The sequence below is a fragment of the Crocuta crocuta genome, unplaced genomic scaffold (assembly GCF_008692635.1).
Source record: "Crocuta crocuta isolate KB4526 unplaced genomic scaffold, BGI_CrCroc_1.0 scaffold176, whole genome shotgun sequence".
Taxonomy (NCBI): Eukaryota; Metazoa; Chordata; class Mammalia; order Carnivora; family Hyaenidae; genus Crocuta; species Crocuta crocuta.
In genome coordinates, this window is record NW_027531905.1 from 9,785,416 (window position 1) to 9,806,884 (window position 21,469).

Here is a 21,469-nt window from a genome sequence, read left to right on the forward strand (position 1 = left end):
AGGAAAGGCAGAGTTCAGGGCTGTGGTGACTTCTCATTGGCTAAGTCATGGCAGTTCTCATTGGCTTGGTTGTTGCTGGGCTAGGACAAAATCTTTTTCCTCCTGCTATGGTAGTAAAATAAGCTTCCTCCTGCCCGGATATGTAAAGTAAGCTGCAATTAGTGGTACATGCTTGAGACCTCCTCCTTTAGGACTTCTGGACTCCTTTACTCATTTTCACAGAATCCAAGTGGGTCCCCTATGGGCTTTTAAATTTTGTGGCTCCCTGGTGCTCCCAAGAAGCCTAGATTTAAGGTTAGTTATTTGTCATAACTTGGAAGTAGGCACATTACAGCCTGCCCCCAATATCTGATCTTGCCCTACAGTGGTTTTGTGGAACATTTTTTATTCTTTGATTTTTATTTCACTTTAATGCAGGATGGTAATTTTTTACATTGTAGACATGCCTCAAAGATGGCCTCTCTCATAGAGTACTGTAACAATTTGTATCAGAGGTGTTCTTGCTAAAATGTTGCATATTCCTGTAAAAATAGTTCCTGCAGCATTGTTTAGTACATTTCTCTATCTACTAAGTGGTTTACATTTTTCTTTTTCTCCACCATACCTCCTATCTCATCCCCTCCCGGCAGGACCAGCTGAGACTCTAAAATGGTTAGTGATTGATGGTGATTCACTCAGTTCCTCATAGAGATAGTGTAATTATCATTCAAGACATCTAGTTATGTCTGTGGGATAGAAGATGAGTAGGCAGAGTGTCCTCATGTTAGTGATTGAAGTCACTGGCCCTTACTGCTTTGTTGTCTTGTGTGCATTGCATATGAAGAGGAAGAAGTGAGGCATATGGCTTTGGAAATGACTCTGGTAAATAATGCTTCATTCACTTAATTATAAAAACCACTCTGGGATGCTCTAGAGCTATTTACATAAGGCACAAAAAACATGGTTTAAATTCTTCAGATTTTAACAGCATTCTTCCAGAAGTCATATTGTAAGCCAGGAATAATTTAGCAGGTGGCATTTATAATTTGTTTCTGAAAAAGTCTTCCAGCCTGTAACAAATCTCCTCACCTTCATTCATGCCATAAAGCATTAAGGACCCTAATTTTTGTCCTTTTTTTCTTTCAACTTTCCTAAGGTTATCTAATAGCTAGAAATCTGAACTACTTTTCTTATGCCTAAAAACTTCAGATTTGAAGTCTCAATGTCACTTCCTCATAAAGATTTTTTTATAACCTTATAGCACTCTGTACTTTCCTATCATATTTGTTAAAATCTGCTTTTCCTGTTAGCATGTTAGCTCCGTGAGTGGAGTACACGTCTGTTTTGCTCATCAGCACATTCTCAGCATTCACAACAGCTTCTGGTTCATAATAGGTGCTCAACAAATAGCTGTTGAGTGAAAAGATAAGTTAGACATCGGGTCTATTTAAGAAGACATACAGGGGTGCCTGGGTGGCTCAGTTGGTTGAGCAGCTGACTCTTGATTTCACTCAGGTCATTATTTGGTTATTTTTGGGATCAAGTCCCATGTTGTGCTCTGTGCTGACAGTGCAGAGCCTGCTTGGAATTCTCCTACTCTCTTTCTGCCCCTCCCTCACTCACATTCGCTCTCATGTATGCACGCTCTCTCTCTCTCTCAAAATAAATAAGTAAATAAATAAACAAACATAAAAAAAAAGAAGAGGCATAGGCAATGTAAGCCATGGGCCATAATAAAGGTAAGAGATATCTCAAAAAACAACATTCAAAATGTCCTTATTAATTGGCTCTTAGAAAGTAGCAGGGTCATGTTCTTGAAGTTTGGAGATTAAATTATATATCCCTTATGACATTAAGAAAGTTCCACTTTAGGGGCGCCTGGGTGGCTTAGTCGGTTAAGCGTCCGACTTTCGCTTAGGTCATGATCTCGCAGTTCGTGGGTTCGAGCCCCGCGTCGGGCTCTGTGCTGACTGCCGGCTCAGAGCCTGGAGCCTGTTTCAGTCTGTGACTCCCTCTCTCTCTGACCCTCCCCTGCTCACGCTCTCTCTCTCTCTCTCTCTCTCCTAGAAATAAATAAAACATTTTAAAAAAAAAAGTTCCACTTTAGGCAAGGTACTGCTGAAATAGGTTAGGTGTTCAACCAATATTAACATATTAAACGAATTGTTGATTGTCTGCTACATGCTTAGTTGGGGTATAGAGTGTTGAGCAAAAAAGATATGCTAACTTGTAACAATTCACAAACAAAAATGTACATTTAAAAACTCATTGATTGATAGAAGTAGTACATATATCCTCAAAGGCCAGTCACAAAAAATATTTTGTTCAAATTTATGTAACTTTTTGAAATTGAAGATATTTCACACAAAAATAAACTATATATTATAGTGATCTAGCAATATGATACATTTTCCCCAGAGAATCCAATGCTTTTAGTATACAATAATGTACTAATGCTATCTATAAGACTTCAGAGTTTCCTGATGATGTTTAATGCCTCACATTATTTTAATTCTCATAATCATACTGGGAGAGAGATGGGATAGGTATTACCATACCCGACTTAGAGTGAGACACTGGGAATTTGAGGGGACTGGCAATCCAGACTCTGAATTCAGGATGATTAATAAAATATAGTCATTAAGAAGGTAGTCATTAATTGATGGTATAGTGATAAGCAAAAAGATTTGGACAAAGATCCATCAGATGAATTAGTGGTCCAGCAATATTTTGCTGCATCCATACAGTTGATCTGTCTTAATCCACCCTTTCATTTAAAGTAGTATTTTTTGTGTTGTTTGTTGTTTTTTTTAATTGACATACAGTTGACACGTGGTATTTGTTTCAAGTGCACAACATAGTGATTGCACAAGTCTACACGTTATGCTGTGCTCACCGTGAGTCCCTATACAATGCCATCATCATCTGTCCTTATACAACACTGTTACAATACCATTCACTATATTCCCTATGTTGTATCTTTTATTCTAGGACTTATTCATTCCATAACTGGAAGCCTGTATCTCTCACTCCTCTTCACCCATTTTGCCTATCCCCCAACCTTCCTTCCCTCTGGCAACCATCGCTTTGTTCTCTGTATTTATAGGCCTGTTTCTGCTTTTTGTTTGTTTGTTTGTTTTGTTTTTTAGATTTCACAGATAAGTGAAATCATATGATATTTTTCTTTCTCTGACTTATTTAATTTAATATATACTTACTAAGTCCATCCATATTGTCACAAATGGCAAGATCTCATTCTTTTTTATGGCTGAGTGATAGTCTGTTATATATACATATAATGTTATATACATAATATTATATATGTAAAACATTCTGTTATATATATACATACAATGACTTTTTTTATCCATTCATATATTGAGGGACATAGAGTAGTATTTTTTTAAGGTTAGCAGGAGGAGTATTATAGTATACTGTATTCTCAGATCCAGTGGACATTTTATGTCAGGGATGTAAGGAGATAACATTTGAAAAGAAAGGAGGCAATGCCTTAATAATAAAATACTTGCCAAAATAGTAATGTTCATTTGGAAATGGATGACCGAAAGTTCTTTCTATGTACTGTATCCCAAAAGGAGAACATCGTGTTCACATATCATTCTGGTAAGCACTGACCATTGCCAAGCTGAGATATTCTGTACCTAAAATAGCACAGTGACAGTATTATTTCAATTAGTTTTAAAAAAATCCACAGTATTTTCTCAATTAAGTTTTTCCTATCTGTAAAGCTTTGGTGAGCTGGTACTGTTCACTCCTGTATTACCAGGGCGCAGAAGAGTGTGCGCTTAGGCACTTGAGAAATATTTATTGAAATGAAATTGCTGGTGTGAGGGCTAGCAGTTAACCAAATGAAGAAGTAGCAAGCAAATATTAACGGAAACAAATAAATGGATCCCCCTATCCCTAGACTTCTGTTTAAGAGCTTTAAAATTTTTTTATAGTGCATGAATATAATAGTTACACTTTCCAATTGTTAAGATGGAGTTAGATAAAGAACTATTTTCTCATGTTCTCCCAAACCCATGGAATCTCACTATTCTGTGTCTTGAACAAGTCAGTGAACTGGGCTGGGAAGAGGAAAGGGATGGAAGAAGAAGGGAAGGAAGATGAGTAGATCACCGTACCAGTAGCTTGATGGGATGTTTCATGTACGTCATCTCACATAATCCTGCACAATATTATCCCTCCTCAGAGACAGGAAGTGGAACGCTGAGGGATTGGACAGCCTGCCCTACAATCACACAATCACACAAACTGAAAGTGGGGAGGTAGGTGGCACCTAGCTTTCTGCTGTGGCAGCTACTGCTGCTGCTTCTGTGCCCACATTCTTAATTGGAAGCCTGGAGTTGCCAGTCAGTCTGGTTCAAGAACTCTTAACAATGAGGGGGGTTCAAACTGGTATTTACAAGGCAAACTAAATATTAACTGAGCATGAATGAGCCCACACTTTTCAAATAAGCTATGTACGAATAGATATGCAAATAAACATGTATAATTCACTAACTCAGATCAAGCTTTCTGTCTACACTGCTGAACCAAATCTGTCCTTGCTAAGGTTAGCAAGTGACCTCCATGTTGCTAAATCCAGAGGGCAATGTTCAGCTGTTATCTTACTTCATCTATTTGTTAATCTCTCTATTCATTATTGCAAATCTATTGTATTTGCTGCAATTGCTTTCCTTTAATTTTTGAGACATCTTTTTTTTTTTTACTTGTCTTCCAAGATGCCACACTTTTCCTGTGTTTTTTCTCCCATTTTATTGGCTACTCCTTAGTCTCCTTTACTGATTTCTCCTCAGTCTCCTGTCTTCTTTTTGGAATGTCCCAGCATTCAGGTCTTTGACATCTTCTATTTTCTGTCAATACTTCTTCACCATCTAGTCTCCTACCTTTAGCTACATACTATATGCTGAGCACTCCTGGCTATCTTTATCCGGGAAAGAACAGTTCCCTAACTATATTCTCATATTTCAGTTGCCTACTTGACACTGCCATTTAAATGCCTAAAGGGGGTGGTACGTGGGTGGCTCAGTTGGTTTAGCATTTGACTCTTGATTTCTGTGCAGGTCACAATCCCTGGGTCATGGGATTGAGCCCTGTAACCGGCTCCATGGTGAGCACAGCGTTTGCTTCAAATTTCTCTCTCTGCCCCTCCCCCAACTCTAAAATTAAAAGAAAATTCCTAAAGGGGATCTCACACTTGACATATTTAAAGTTGAACTCCAAATCATTCCCCTCAAAACCTGCTCCTTTGTAATGTTGTATACCTCAACAAATGTCAAGTCCTTCTTTACAGCTGTTCTAGCTAAAACCCTTGGCATCATTCTTGATTCCTCTTTTCTGTTACTCTAATTCCATTACATCAGCAGATTCTGTCAGCTCTTCCTCCAAAATATCTGCAGAATCTGCTCACTTCTGACCATCCCCACTGCCATCACCCTAGTCCAAGTTACCAGAATCTCTAGTCTACTGTTTCAGGAGATTCTTGACTGGTCCCTTTCTGTTCATGACATCTCCTAGCCTGTTCATGCAGCAGCAGAGTGGTTGTTCCAAAATATGGCATAACATCACTCCTTTGCTTGCCCTACATTGACTTGATTTTCATCTTAGAATAAAACCTAAAGTCTTTATCATAATCTTCATAGCCCTACAGAATTTGTTTCCTAACCTCGCCACCAGTTAGCTCTCTAATTTCCTTTCCTACTTCCCGGTCTCTTGTTTACTCATTTCCAGACAATGGGGTCTTTGCTCTTCCATTCATACCCCAGGAGTGTTCCTTCCTCAAGTTCTACACAGCAGTTCCTCACAGGTATCTGTAATGCTCACCACCTCATCTTCAGGTATTTGCTTACTTGTCTCCTGTGAGTTCTTCCCCAGGAAGAAATTGCAGTTCTTCAAAAGCATTTCTTGACTGTCTCATGCCAATGATTTGTTTGTCTCCACAGTCCATGTCACCATCTGACATGCTGTTCATTTTACTCATTTGGCTTCACTTATTATCTGTGTATTACCCACTAGAGTGTAAGCTCCATAGGAACAGGGATTATTACACTTGTGTCCCTGTCACCCAGAACAATGCCTGACACATAGTAGGTACTCAGTAAATACTTGTGGAATAAATGAATAGCTAATTTGAGCATAATGTTTAACTCTACTCCCAACATATTATTGATCTAACCAATGTATTTCTAATGTTGACTTCAAACCCTCCTCAGGAGTGACTGAGAAAAATGGCATGTATCATCCTGGATCAATCTGGAAGTGTTGAAGTGCTGGCTTTTGTCTGTCCTTCCTCTCAGTACCCTGCTCTGGGGTTCCGTGGACTGTTCTCTGTTGCAGTCATGTAGGGAATTCTTAACTGTCTGCTGGCAAATGCCTAGACTTTACAGTTTAAGTACTGTGTCTTTATGAGCTATATTTCCATAGCTCTGGCTGTTCCTTTTACATACTAGCAATAGAAGAAGTAATTTTTTTTCTTGTGCTGCAAGTGCCTACCTCAGCTTCACACAGATTCCTGGAACTTTATTTTTCTGGTTTAATTACTTTATGCCTATGTGAAGCCCTTATGTATTCATGTATTTTTTTCCATTTACTGTTTTGATATAGTCCATATTATTTGCTTTGCATACATCCAAAATGGCCTACTTAATATCAGAATAGTTATTTTATGCACCAGTTATATAGATGTGAGGTCTTCCCCCAAAGAACTCCAACCACTAGGCATTGTTTTAACAAGCAGGAGATCATTTTGCTGGGGCTTCTTATAAGTACCGCGCACTAACTGATTGTGCCACTGGAGCCATGCGGCGTTTTGCTGGGGCTTCTTGCTGACCCAGCTAAAAGACACTGAATGACGCATTTCACTCTCAGGGGCTATTGCTAGGTTTTCATAGTCCCTGGTACTGTAAATAGCACATCAGGGAACACAGGTACACTGAACATTTTCTGTACACTCCAATTCAATGTTGGCAGGAAGAAAGTCACATGCTGTCTGGTTTGCACAAGTCACTTGCCCCTTAGTGCCTCCCAAGTTCTCGACAGAAAGTGTACATTTTCTCATAAACACAGCATCTGCTTTCAGCATACTTTGTGCCTTTGTTTATACTGCTTTCTCTGCCTGGCAAAATCCTATTCATCCTGTTAAGATTCATCTTGAGTGAGAAAGCTTTCCCCTGAGTTGGCTTGGCAGAAATTTGTCTTTTCCCTCCTGTGTGGGATTCTCCATATCATTTAGAGCATACCTCTTCTACAACAATTTCAGCATTATGTTAAAGTCTATTACGTATGTTTATATGTCCACAGTCTCCCTACATCCCAGGCTGTGAGTCTGAGGCCTGTGACTTTTTGTATCTTTGTATTTATCCCTGACAATTAGCATGAGAAGCACTCAGCAACATTTGTGGAGGGAATTGAGGATTGTAGGAATGAATGAAATGGCATTCAGATAGGGGGATAGAATTCATTTGAATTTGTTCACAGTTTAATGCCAATAAAACTAATCCTGGATTTTTCTATTTTCCCTAGGAGACACTCTGTACATGGTCAATTTGATACAACATATGTTATATTTAAATATACTTCAGGAGATTATTCTTTTTTTTTTTTTTCTTGGTTTCAGAGGAACAGGCTAGTATGTTCCTTACAAACTTCTTGGCATCTTTCTTTCTACATGCTCTTTTGCTCTGCCCAGTCTCCAGTCAAATTCCTCCAACGGATCTGCTATAAACAATGATTTTGTGAGCGGTTGTGTGTTCTCTGCAGTGAAAACCCGCCTTGTTTTCTGTTGCTAGGCAACCCCATTCCAGCTGCCCTTGAAGAAATGCGCGGTGGTGGGAAATGGTGGGATTCTGAAGAAGAGTGGCTGTGGCCGTCAAATAGATGAAGCAAATTTTGTCATGCGGTAAGAGAGAGCATCCACAGCGCGGCCTCTGCCTTCTTTCCTTTCCCCCACACCTCCCACAAGCCCTGGAGCCTTTCACAACTAGTCACTTGTGATTAATCGATTGTAACTACTCTTAGCTTCCCTTCAAGTTCATAGACAAGTGAATTTAGGAGAGGGTCAGGGAGCAGGGGAACATGCCCCAAGAAAGCACAAAGCCAAGAAGGGTTCAGAGGTTAGGGGGAGACTCAAAAGTAGAAACACTTAGATTTTGTGTTAGATTATATAGTCGGGTGATAAAAACTTTAAAAATTGATTTAAAAGTTGACTGTGAATCCACATTTTCATTTATTAATTACACTGTACACCCTTTTCTTCTTTGTTTTTTCACAAAAACATTTGTAAGTAGCCAGTGGGATTTGAAGAGGGCTTTGATGATCTGTGTACGGCTGGGAACAATGGAAGGAAGGAGGGGTCTTAACTTTTGTGCAGGGAGGAAGCTTGGTAAAGGGACTGAGTGGTGACATGTATGTCACTTCGAGGGGAAAATAGCAGGTTTCTACAGGGGCATGTAAAAGAATTGCTAAGATGCATCCAGCCAGGGATAGAGGCCATCAACCTGTCGTGGTGCCAACCTGCACTTTTGGGTGATTTTGACCAGGAGTGAAGACAGCAAGTGATTGGACTGACACGAGTTTGGTTTTGTCTGTCTGGCAGGGAAGAAGGCTGGGGAGTGACAACATGGAGGGTCCTGGCTAGAGAAAGTATGAGGTGACATACCTTGAAGTCTGGGCTGGATAGCAAGTGGGCTTTGAGGGGCGTGACCAAGAGAGGGAGGGCACCAAACGGGGCCAAAGGTCAGGGTCATTGAGAGCCCGAAGGGAGTGGTGGTGGGAACAATGAAGGAGAGATGGAATCATAAGAACTAAGGTCAAAGAGTGGCCCACTGGAGTGTATGATGGCAGAGCTCTGTCTGGGGGATGATAAGATGCGGGGAAGAAAAGAAGACCTATGTAACCGCAGAAGTGCAGGGACTTTGCAGCTGTATTGTGAAGGTTCTGTTGGGGGGGAGCCCCAATGTCTCACTGAAGGGGGGATAACTATGACCCATGTGCCAAAGGGCTCCAGGGCCAGGAAGGAGGAGGCAACACAGAGGGAAGGAAGTTAAGTAAAGGAAGGGTGGCGGCAGCATGGGATTTGGTTTTTGTGTTTGTGTCTAAGGATAAATAAATAATGGTCTAGAAATGGTCAAAAGTGGCTAAGAGAACACGAACCACCTCTGAGCTCTGAGCTCAATGGAATGGGGGAGAGTGAAGGCACTCCTTGTGAGTGTCTCAGGGGAAGCCATGTACCTGGGGGAGGGTCAGGCTCCCGCTCAGAGAACCAGAATTGGGCTCCTTAGAAGACTTTTTATCGCATTAGTGAAGCCTGCAGCACAGTGGGGAGATCTTCTACATCTGTCTTTCCTTCATGGGGGTGCCCTGACAGAGTTTTTCCAGTGTAGGACTATGTTTTCCTCTCCATTGCAATTATTACTTTATTATTATTATTGCAATATATATAAACAAGAAAATGTAGAAAGTAAAAATGTAGTTTTCATAATTCAAGTCAATTAAACATCTATTTATTGAGCTCCTACTTACTATGCATTGGGCCTTAGCTGGGTCTAAAAATGGTACGTTAAACAATCCTGCCTTGGGGGCACCTGGGTGGCTCAGTTGGGTAGGCATCCAACTCTTGATTTCAGCTCAGGTTGTGATCTCACAGTTTGTGGGTTTCACCCCCACGTCGTGGTGTGGAGCCCGCTTGGGATTCTCTCCCTCTGTGCCCTGTCTCCCCCCACTCAAAATAAAGAAATAAACATTAAAAAATTAAAAACAAAACCAAAACAGTTCTGTCTTGTATTTAGAACCTAGAGATATGCTAGGCTTCTGATGGGGGAATTCAGAGACAGATGGTGAGGAGTCAGGAACCTTCTGATAAGTGGTGTGTGGAGTGAGCCCTCTCTCCATTTCACTCTGGGTACAGGAACAGCCTTTCTGAGGCTTGAATGTGGGAAAGATGCCAAGTGTTGCCACAGTGCAGTGAGATGAGGCTGGAGAGGTATTTATGCTATGAGAGTGGCCACAGTGACCTACAGAGTTTATGTTGATGGGAAGAGCAAAGGCCCTGGGCCAAATTCAGGTACCCACTTAAATGTACTGGCGTTAGGTAGAGGCTGAGGAGCCAGAAAAGAACACAGTGGGGAAGAGGAGGACAAGCCCTTGCCACAAACTAGCTCTGTGACCTACTGCACATTATTAACCCTTGCTGGGGCTCAGCTTGCCAATCTTTTTGAGGCAGTGGAAGTGGACAAGCCTTTCTACTGTGGAAACTGGTTCTATCTGTGATATATGAATAGTATATAATTGTAACAGTTCATGTAGTCTAGTTCATATTCTCAGCTTCCTTTCAAGTATGTTTATTTGCTCTTTCCAAAAACTATGTAAGGAACAAAGAGGAGTGGTTATTATACTCACAGATTCAGGGAATTTAAGTGATTTCAAGAGGTCTTAATACAGTGTGGCAGGAGGCAGTAAAATAAGTGTATTTTATATTGTTCCTAAGTGTGTATATGTGTGTTTCACTACATTTAGGAAGATGTGTATTTTAAACTTAACATGTTGAAGACGAGGCCTAAGCATTTCAGGAAGTTATCTATACTTATTTATTGTAAACAAACAAGACTAAGTCTACATTATAGACAATCAACATGGCTGTATTCAAATTCAGAATTAATGAATGTTTGTGGTCAGGGTGCATAGCACAGCATTAAGCGTAATTTCATAGAATAATGGGAGAGGTGAAGATGGAGAATTCAAAGAGTTAGAGCCATCTGTGCATGTGTCTTTGATTTAATTTCAGGAATAGCGCCATTTTCTTTTTTTAATTGAAGTATGATTAACATATAACATTATATTAGTTTTACATGCACGCCATAATGGCTTGATGTTGGTACACACTGCAAAGATCACCACAATGAGTCTCATTTCCCTATTACTGTATAAAATTACATAATATGCAGTAGAGTATTATTGACTATATTCATCATGCTATACGTTACTCCCATGACTTACTTATTTTATGACTAGAAATTTGTGTTTCCTGACCCCCTGTTCCCATTTCCTCCACTCCCATCCCTGTCTCCTCTGACAACCACTGATCTGTTCTCTCCACCTATGAATTTTGTTTTATTCTATTTGATTGTTTGTTTTGTGTTTTAGATTCCACATATAAGTGAAATCAAACAGGGTTTGTCTTTCTCTGTGACTTATTTCACTTACTGTAATACCCTCAAGGTCTAACTGTGTTGTGGCGAATGGCAAGATTTCATTCTTTTTTTGTGACTGAGTAGTATTCCATTGTATGTATATACCTCATCATCTTTATCCTTTCACCCATTTTTTAAAGTTTTTATTTACTTATTTTTGTGAGGCAGGGAGAGACAGAGAGAGAGAAAGAGAGAGCAGGGAAGGGGCAGAGAGAGAGAAAGGGAGAGAGAGAATCCCAAGAAGGCTCCATGTTGTCAGCACAGATCCCACAAACTGTGAGATTATCACTTGAGCCAAGATCAAGAGTCAGACACTTAACCAACTGAGCTACCCAGGCTTTGCTACCTTTTCATCCATTTATGGGCACTCTATGTCTTTTGATTAGAGAATTTAGTCCACTTATATTTAAAGGAATTATAGCTAGGTATGTACTTTTGTCATTTAGTTCATTGTTTTCTGGCTTTTTTTTTTTTTTTTTTTTTTGTTTTTCCTTTTTTTTTTTTTTTTTTTTTTGGTAGTTCCTCTTTGTTTCTTTTTCTTTTTCACTCTCCTCATATGGCTTGATACCTTTCTTCAGTGTTATGTTCAGATTCCATTCTCATTATCTTTTGTATATCTACTGTAAGTTTTTGCTTTGTGGTTACCATGAGGCTTACATATCTCAATCTCTGTATACAGACTAGTCTATTTTAAGTTGATAGCAAGTTAAGTTTGAACACATACTAAAGCCATACATTTTTACTCCTCTGTCCATGTTTTGTTTTTGATGTCACGTTTTACATACTTTAATTCTGCGTATCCTTTAACTAATTATTGTAATTATAGTTATTTCTACTCTTTTTATATTTTAACCTTCATGGTAACTTTGTAAGTGATTCTATTACCTTTATTATATATTTGCCTCTACCAATGAAATTTTTACTTTTATGTTTTCTTGTTACTAATAAGTGCCTTTCCCTTCAGTTTAAAGAAGTCCTTTTAAATTTTTTAAAATATTTATTGATTTTTGAGAGACACAAAGAGACAGGATATGAGCAGGGGAGGGGCAGAGAGAAAGGGAGACACAATATTTGAAGCAGGCTCCAGGCTCTGAGCTGTCAGCACGAACCCAAGGCATGGCTCGAACCCATGAACTGTGAGATCATGACCTGAGCCGAAGTTGGATGCTTAACTGACTGAGGCACCCAGGAACCCTAAAGAAGTTATTTTAATATTTCTTGTAAGGCCAGTTTGGTGGTGGTCCTTTAGGTTTTGCTTGTCTGGAAAACCCTCTATCTCTCCTTCAATTGAACCTTGCCAAGTACCTTGCCTTGATTGGCACATTTTTTGTTTTCCATACCTAGAATATATCATGCCATTCCCTTCTGATAGGCAGGATTTCTGCTGAAAGTCTGCATATAGTCTTATGGGGGTTCCCTTATATACAGCAAGTTGTTTTTCTCTTGCTGCTTTAAGATTCTAAGAGAGAGAGAGAAAATCCTGCTGTGTTAGCATAGAGCCCAATACAAGGCTCAATCCCACAAACCGCAAGATCATGACCTGAGCCAAAATGAAGGGTTGGGAGCTTAACTGACTGTGCTACCCAAGCACTCCTAACTTTTGACATTTTGACTATAATGTGCCCTGATATGGGTCTCTTTAGGTGTATTTTTTTTTAATTCTCTGGGCTTCCTAAATCTGAATGTCTATTTCATTCCCCAGGTTAGGGAAGTTTTCAGTAATTATTTCTTCAAGTAATTATATGTTCTGTCTCTTTCCCTTCTCCTTCTGGTATCCCCCTTATTATGCAAATGTTGATCTACTTGATGTTGTCCCAGAAGTTCTTAAGCAATCGTCACTTAAAAGTTTTTTTTTTCTTTTTGTTGCTTTGTTTGGGTGAGTTCCACTGTCCTGCCTATCAGGTCACTGATCCTTTCTTCTATTTCTTCTAGTCTGCTGTTGAACTCCTCTATTGTATTTTTCAGTTCAGTTATTGTATTCGTATGCTCTGTGACTTCTGTTTGGTACTTTTTTTTTTTAAGTGTTTTAGATGTGTATTTTTGCTTTGAACTCTGTCAGGTAAATTACTTACCTCCGTTTCATTAAGATTTTGTTCTGGGTTTTATCTTGTTCTTTCAACTAAAGAATATACCTCTTTTCCTCATTTTGCTTGACACTCTGTGTTTGTGTCTATGTATTATGTCAAACAGCTATGTGTCCCAGTCTTCAAAGAATGGTTACAGGAAGATGGAGGTCTGTCTTAGTTTGCTGTCTGTTCAGTGACCTGGGGTTGGTTGCCTGCCAGGAACAGTTTCTCTAATTGTTTAAGAGCCGTAGGGCCCAGATACACAAGTTCCCCCTTGGCCCAGAGCCAGGCATTTGAGGGGCATCCTTTGTGTGTCCTGCATGCAGCTGCTGGCTTTGTGGAGACATGGGTCCACAAGATGGTGCCAGACCAGAGCATGCCCTTCCACAGGCTTTGGCAGGGCAGAGGTACAATAGGATTCATGCCTGCTAAGTTAGGCATTTTATGTCTTTTAAAGGAGGGAACTGGAGCACCAGTTCAGGGAAAGTGGTACCAGCAAGTTAGGAGAGTGCAAAAATAACCTGTGGAAGCACCTCCATCCCTTCTGGCAGATGCTTTAAGATTAGCCAATGAATTTCCTGCACATACGGTCTAGGGGCTTTTCAACTTGGCGTTTTTGTGCTGATTCCCAGAATAAGTGATTCTGTATATGAGCCCTTTGAAGATGGAAGTCTCAGTTTCCTATGGTCCTTTGGGTCTCCTGGGTATAAGCCATGCTGGTTTTCAAAGCCAAGCATTTTCGGGCCTCATCTCTCTGGTGCAGGTCCCAAGGGTTGGGGTGGATGATCTGGGGCTCAAGTACTTTACTACTTAGGGATATGCTCTGTATTTGTGAGATCCCTCCCACCTGCGGGTTCATGCCAGGACTGGAGTTTTTTGACAAGACCATGTCTCTGCCTCTCCTGCCCTTCTTAATGTGGCCCATTTATCTTTTGCTCTGGAGTTACTGTTCAGCTTGTTTTCAGGTCTTTTCCAGGGAGAATTATTCTCTGTGTAGCTTTAGATTTGGTGTGTCCATGGGAGGAGATGAGTTATGGGGTCTTTCTATGCCACCATCTTGAACCTCTGCAAAGAATAGGACCATTTTCACAGTGCATTTGAATTCTTTAAAAGCCTCATTTATGGTTTATAATATGAGAGTAATTAAGGGTTGATAATTTGTTTATAAATTATTCTTATATGACCATTTATGAATCTACTTAGAAATGGTTGCTTCATACACAATTTTTGGGCACCCTGAGAAAATTGACATAGTATCATACATTCAAAATTCAATATTTAGTGTGTACATATGATTAGAAAAGCATGTAGTATATCTGGTCTTAGCCTATAGGGTTCAGGGACAGTTACAATCAAAGAACAGATCCAAAAATAGCCTTACCTACACATAGTGATATACCACATTACAGTTCCAAATGTTTTTTCAGTATTAGAATCTAACAGTATCATACTTTCCTTTGTCTAGATATTTTCAAGTGCACTTTTAAAGATTTTATTTTATGTATTATTTTTTAAAGTTTTTATTTAAATTTGAGTTAGTTAATATATAGTGTAACATTGGTTTCAGGAGTAGAATTTAGTGATTCCTCAGTTCCATGTATCGCCTTTTCACAAGTGCCCTCTTCGAGTACATTTTCTAATGCTAAAAATTTATTTCTTGTTTTTCAAAGTAAACTTTTGCTCTATAACCCAAAACAACACTTTAAAAAAATAATATTGTTGGATAAAATTTATCTGGAAGGTCTGGAAGACAGAGGTAATGGTGATTGCATCTTGGAGATGATTTGGGTGGCTTAGAGATACAAGTGAGGGTAACATAATTTTGGTGCCTTGGAATTAGGCTCAAGAGTGTGTTTTGCGTACTTAAATATGTGTAACATTTTTAAAAATTTTTATTTAAACTCCAGTTAGTTAGCATATAGTATAATACTAGTCTGAGATGTGCAGTATAGTGATTCAATACTTCCACACAACACCTGGTACTCATCACAAGTGCCCTCCTTAATCCCCATGAACTAGTCAACCCATTCCCCCGACACCCTCCTCTGGTAACTATCAGTTTGTTCTCTATAGTTAAAAGTCTGTTTCCTGGTTTGCCTCTCTCTCTCTCTTTTCCCTATGCCTGTTTGTTTTGTCTCCTAAATTCCACATATGAGTGAAATCATATGGTATTTCTCTTTTTTTGACTGACTTATTTTATTTAAAATTTTTTTTAATGTTTTATTTATTTCTGAGAGAGAGAGAGAGAGAGAGAGAGAGAATGAGCAGGGGAGGGCCAGAGAGAGAGGGAGATACAGAATCTGAAGCAGGCTCCAGGCTCTGAGCTAGCTGTCAGCACAGAGCCCCACACAGGGCTCGAACCCACGAACCATGAGATCATGACCACTGCGAAAGTTGGATGCTTAACTGACTGAACCACCCAGGCGCTCCACTGACTGACTTATTTCATCCAACACGATATTCTTTAGCTCCATCCACGTCACTGCAAATGGCAAAATTTCATTCTCTTTTATGGCTGAGTAATATTCCATTATATATAATTACGACTTCTTTATCCAATCATCAGTTAATAGACACTTGGGCTCTTTTCATATTTTGGCTATTGTTTTAGATAATGCACAATAAACATCGGGGTGCATATATCCCTTTGAATTAGTGTTTTTGTATTCTTTGAATAAATATGTTGTACAATTGCTGGATCATAGGTTACTTGAATTTTTAACTTTCTAAGGTACATCCATACTGTTTTCCAGAGTGGCTGCACCGGTTTGCATTCCTACCAACAGTGCAAGAGGGTCCCTTTTCTTCTCATCCTCGCCAACACCTGTTGTTTCTTGTGTTATTGATTTTAGCCGTTCTGACAGGTGTCAAGTGATATCTCATTATAGTTTTGATTTGTATTTCCCTGATGATGAATGATATATGTAACATTTTAAAAGTACTTTTATGAATTATTTTTCTATTTAAAGATTCATCTTCACCAAACTCAACCGCTCTACTCCCCAATTCAAAGAATATAATTTCTCATCAATTCTGTGATCAGTCTTTTAGGATCATGATCACAGTTACCAGCACAGTTAGCCATTAATACCTGTTAATTGTGCCAATGAGCAATAATACAAACTTTGAACCACTTTTACACAATTATGCCTTATTGGAAACAATTTGTATTAAATATGCCTTCTTTGTAAATCTATGTAATTATCAGTTTAGGAATTGAGGAGCTAAAATTACAGTGTGCTTCTTCTAAGAAAAGAGCTATAAGGAAGTGTCACAGACGTTTGCACTCGAAGAGAAAGTTTACTTGGAAGAACTTAAGGCATATATTTACACCAAAATACAGAGTCATTATTTTCCAGAAATGCATTTATAAAATGTTACTTTAATTGTTTTAAGGTTTTCTCTGTGTTGTAGGATTTGACAATCAGTATCCAAAAGTTTTTCTTGAGCTTTTACTATGTGACAGAAGGTATAAAGGAACCCAGACATAGGAGCCATGGATCAGCCTACAAGGAACACACAGAAAAACAAAATATTTATTAATTAAAACTGATATGCTTCATTAATAATGACAAAACGAGTTGCTTGAACTCCCCAGCAATATTCAGAGGTTACAGTTTTGCTATAACATGTTTGGTTCTCAAATGTTATGAAGACTGTCAAGATCAAATCTTCCTGAAGAGATAAATGCCCAAATTTTAGCTTATGTTTTATCTTTGAAATCACCTCCATCTTTGCAAAGATCAGTTAAATCACAAGGCCATAGCACCATGGCCGGATGAGCCTGGTTGATAATGCTTAAGCTCAGTCCCTCCAAAAGGTCCTCAGAAACCACACAAGATATGGTGTGACCACCAGACTGTAGACATCTCAAGAAAAGGCCCTGTGCCATGGCTTCCCCTTCACCCCCCTACAATGACCATTGTGTTTGTTCTCAATGGGCACTCAGCAAAATCATCAACTGGCTGACCAGTTAATCTGTGGGTAGCTGCCTGCAAAGTCAGTATCTCATTACTGCAGAGCAGATGAAAGGAAGATTCCAAATCAACTGAGACAAGTTTTACCCAAGATGCCCTGATGTGGTAGCAGTCACAGGGCAAATACAAGACAGCATCAAGGAACTTGAGCAGATCAGCTGAGTGGGTATATTCCATGTCCCGGGGAAATTTGTAGGGTAAATTTAGTAGTTGGGGAAATGGCAGACACCTTAATATTTGCAAGCTCTTTTTCACTACAAATACATGAAGTTTTAGTTTGTTGAAATAGTGAAGAGTTAGAGATGCCTTGATGTGGTAGGAGTCAAGTTAGAGCTATGAGTAGAGAGGAGAAACCAGGAGAGAGTGATAAAAGAAAACCTAATGTAAAGTACAGATTCATTTAGGGTCTTCATAAATAATATGTATATAGGTTTCTGATATGTGATATTTTTGAGTTTTTATTATGTGTGAGGTACCAAGGTAGGGACTTTTTGTACATTTCTTACTATAATCCTTAGAACAACCTCATTAGGAAAGAAAAGTCATTACCCTCATTTTATGTAATGGGGAAACTGAGGCCAGGCAGATGAATTAATGTTCCACTGGTAGAAAACCATGGGATTTGGATATGCAGTTGCCATATTTTCCATTGTAAACATTCATAAGACATTGTGGCCAAGGAAAGCAACCAGGACTGGGGTTGAGTGTGTGTGTGTGTGTGTGTGTGTGTGTGTGTGTGTGTGTGTGAGGGAGGGGAGTTATTTTTGTCACCAGGAAACCAACACCTGTACTCTTTCCCTGGGCTGAACTGGGACAGTGGAAAATCACTGCATTTCTTTAGATAACAAATCACTATGTGTTCACCAGTCGTTAGCCCATACATTGGTTACATACACAGAGGTCAGACATGTATTGATTTAAATGACAGAATTTGCTCTGAACGTATATTGGAAAATTAAGAATTTGGTAAAAGAAAGAAAAACCATAAGCAAATACAATTCTTGACTATGTCTTGAGGTTTGTGGGTATACAGAGAACACTGTAGGCCTTGTGTCTTTAATGTACCACACCCTCTTGAGTTCCAGTTTTAAGCCTAATACTTCCTGTCTTACCACCTCAAAAATATTTTGAATGGAATAAATTCATTCTAGTTAATGTCTCTTTTTTAACAGATCACTTAACTCTCTAGCTGACACTTTTTTCTAAAACAGGACTAGCTTTTATGACTGCACTTTGAAGATGGTTATAGTTAGTCATCTAATGACTATTAAAAGGGAGAGGTGATAAAAATGATTATTTGTGAACTAAGGTAGACCTAGTAAAAATTCCTATTTGTCATGAAAATGGTCTTGATTTTAAAAAGTCTGTAGATCATTCTAAAATGTTTTTGTTTCTCTAGATGTAATCTTCCTCCTTTGTCAAGTGAATACACTAAAGATGTTGGATCCAAAAGTCATTTAGTGACAGCTAATCCCAGCATAATTCGGCAAAGGTAAGAGTTTGTGATTTCTGTTTGTAAGGAACTAAAGAGGAAGGCCTTTGAAGTATTTAACATCTTAAAGACAGTGAACATAGTTCAGTTTGAGAAACAAAGAAGAAAGCCATCTGGACAGACAGGAAAAATGAAGGAGAGAATTGTAAATAAATGAAGCAGGACTATGGGAATCTAAACACTATTTTATGCTTCTTCTGGGGCTCTGTTTCTTGCCTTTAGAGGTGGTAGAAATAACATGAAAATCCGTTGTTTTACTCAAAGAAGCAGTAGCCTGCTTACTCATTCCTATTACTATCCAATTTGTTGGCTTTTGTCCCAACTCATTGATTGGTGAACTGAGTTAATATTGGTTTTGTTAAAGAAGAAAAACAAAAAAACAACCAATCTACTGCACAAGTATGCATGAACATAGCAATATTGTCAGGAATGGACAGGAAGGTATAACCATATGATGATATTACACTATGTTACATTCAATCAGATTCAGGAACGCAGATGGAAAATTCTTTCTCCCAAATCAATTCTAGAGATCCTGACAGCAGCTGTGGAAGCTTTTGGGGGTTGGTCTCCAGTTGACGAAACTGGTCAGTACTCTATGGGCTGTTTCTCCAAGGATTTTTCTTGTAGATTCTGACTCAGTCTCTGTGAAGTGAGGAATCCAACATTGCCTCATACTCTCCTGTACAGATGACTAGCAGTTAGGACTGAGATACTCAGGTGTGTTGGGGTCAGTTACTTGTAATCTAAGGGAGTCCTATCGAAGTGACCAGCACCTGTGTGTCACTTTATAGGCAATGCTGCACTTGCTTGTTTGAGTTTAATAGTAAGCATTCTCATATAATAGATGTCTAAAAATATAACCGAACAGTTTTTAATTTTGACAGATACTGTGAAATCACCCTTCTAAAATGTACCATTTTAGAAAGTAATTCTCTTTTGTAAACGATAAGACCGCCTGTCTCCCAGTACTGAAAACAACATTATGTACTATTCATCTTTTAAATTTTTGGCAGTCTGTTAGGTGAGAGATGATATATTATTTTTTTACTTAGTATATATTTTTCTGAATACAGCAAATGCTGAGTAGGTATTGACTATCAGTATTTCCTCTATGAAATGCCTGTTTGTATTTTACTCATTTTGTGTTATTTGTTTAAAAAATGTTTTCCTGTTGATTTATAGGAATGGTTTCTATTATAGATATTAAATGTTTATATTATAGATATGTTTGCTGTATATGTAGCAAATATTTTCTTCTAACCTATCATAGATCTTTTAACTTCTGTCCTTTCAAAATTTAACATGTTTTATGCAATGAAATTTCCTTTTCCTTTATGGCTTCTTCTTTTTTCTTAATCTTTCTTTGGATGATCTTCCTTATCCACATTCCCTCCATAAAAAAATATTATCTTATATTTTTCTAGTGCACTTATAATTTCATTTTTCATATTTAAGGAATTCAGTCCTTGTGAATATTTATTTTTATAACAGTAGTTTTACTGTCTTGCAACAAAATAAATAAATAAATAAATAAGGGTACACATATAATTATGGTAGCAAAAATAAGGTTAGAGAAGGTAACATCATTGATGTATTTAAAAGAAATTCTCAGCAAGGAGCTTTGCTATAGCCTTTGTTAGGGTATATTGTTTAGAGTACATTCTTATCTTTTAAAAAACAGTTTTATTGAGTATAATTAATTCACAAAAAACCCTGCATGGTTAATGTATATATATAATTTGACGAGTTTGGGCATATGCATACACTAGTGATACATACGACCACACTCGAGGTACTAAACATATCTAAACATATCTTTCACCTCCAAAAGTTTCCTTGGGCTTGTGTTTTGTGTGTGTTTGTGTAGTAAGAATGCATAACATGAGGTCTGCCTTCTTCACAAATTATTGTTCAGTGGGTATAAAGTGATTTCTTCTTGACTGCACTCAGAACAAAGAGATTAGTTAGGATATCTGAGACGTAAGGTTAGAAAGGGCTTTGCAGGAAGTCACACTTACCTTCTGAGTGCATTTTTAGGGGCCCAGAGAAGAGAGTTTGTTCTCAGTGGCAGCAGAGTGTACTGGACCTTCAAATCCATGGCTATTGTTCTCTTCCTTTCTTTGATGAGTTTTGCAGGTGGGTGACAGCAAGGATCTGTTCCTGGGGTTACCCCTTCATCAACATACTGCCTCTTACCCCTTGGGCCTCAGATATTTTTGTTCAAATATCCTTTAAAAGTATTTTTAAAAATCCATCATTATTTCCTTGATCACTTTGAAGTTATCTCGTTTTTTGGCATAAAGTTATATTCCACCAAGTATGTACTTTCAATGTATTCTATATTGTGCATATGTTTTATATATTGCCAAAATCTCAGAAGTGCAGATACAGCTCTTTGGATGTTACCTGCCCTCCTAACAAGGTCAGTGTTCTTTGTCGAAGTAACCCCTAAGTTGAACTGACTTTCATAAGAAAAAGGCTGACCATCTTTTAATTCAAGTAGGTGTTAAAATGTAACCCATATAATCATCTTACTTCTGAATTCTAATTATTCAACACAGAAGTATGAGGAATACAGAAGTAAGGAATGGGGATTGCCATAGTTTATCCTCCAGATAAAATGAAGTATAGCTTCTTTGTATTTCTTATAAGGATCTTTTTGTTCTTTCTCAAGGGACACTCCCTCAGAAGCTGTGGATCTTGGAAATGTTTCTTTGCCTGCCTGTGTGCTTTTTACCCTGG

The 21,469-nt window shown here is 38.5% G+C and overlaps 1 protein-coding gene across 1 annotated transcript in view; it reads left to right on the forward strand.

The window, feature by feature from the left end:
- The window catches only part of ST8SIA1 (ST8 alpha-N-acetyl-neuraminide alpha-2,8-sialyltransferase 1), a 147,947-nt gene that overhangs the window by 81,014 nt on the left and 45,464 nt on the right, over window positions 1-21,469 (forward strand). Inside the window, exons 3-4 of the mRNA XM_077774564.1 lie at window positions 7,791-7,900; window positions 18,632-18,724. Coding sequence (XP_077630690.1) covers window positions 7,791-7,900; window positions 18,632-18,724 — 203 coding nt within the window. The remainder of the gene's footprint in view (window positions 1-7,790; window positions 7,901-18,631; window positions 18,725-21,469) is intronic.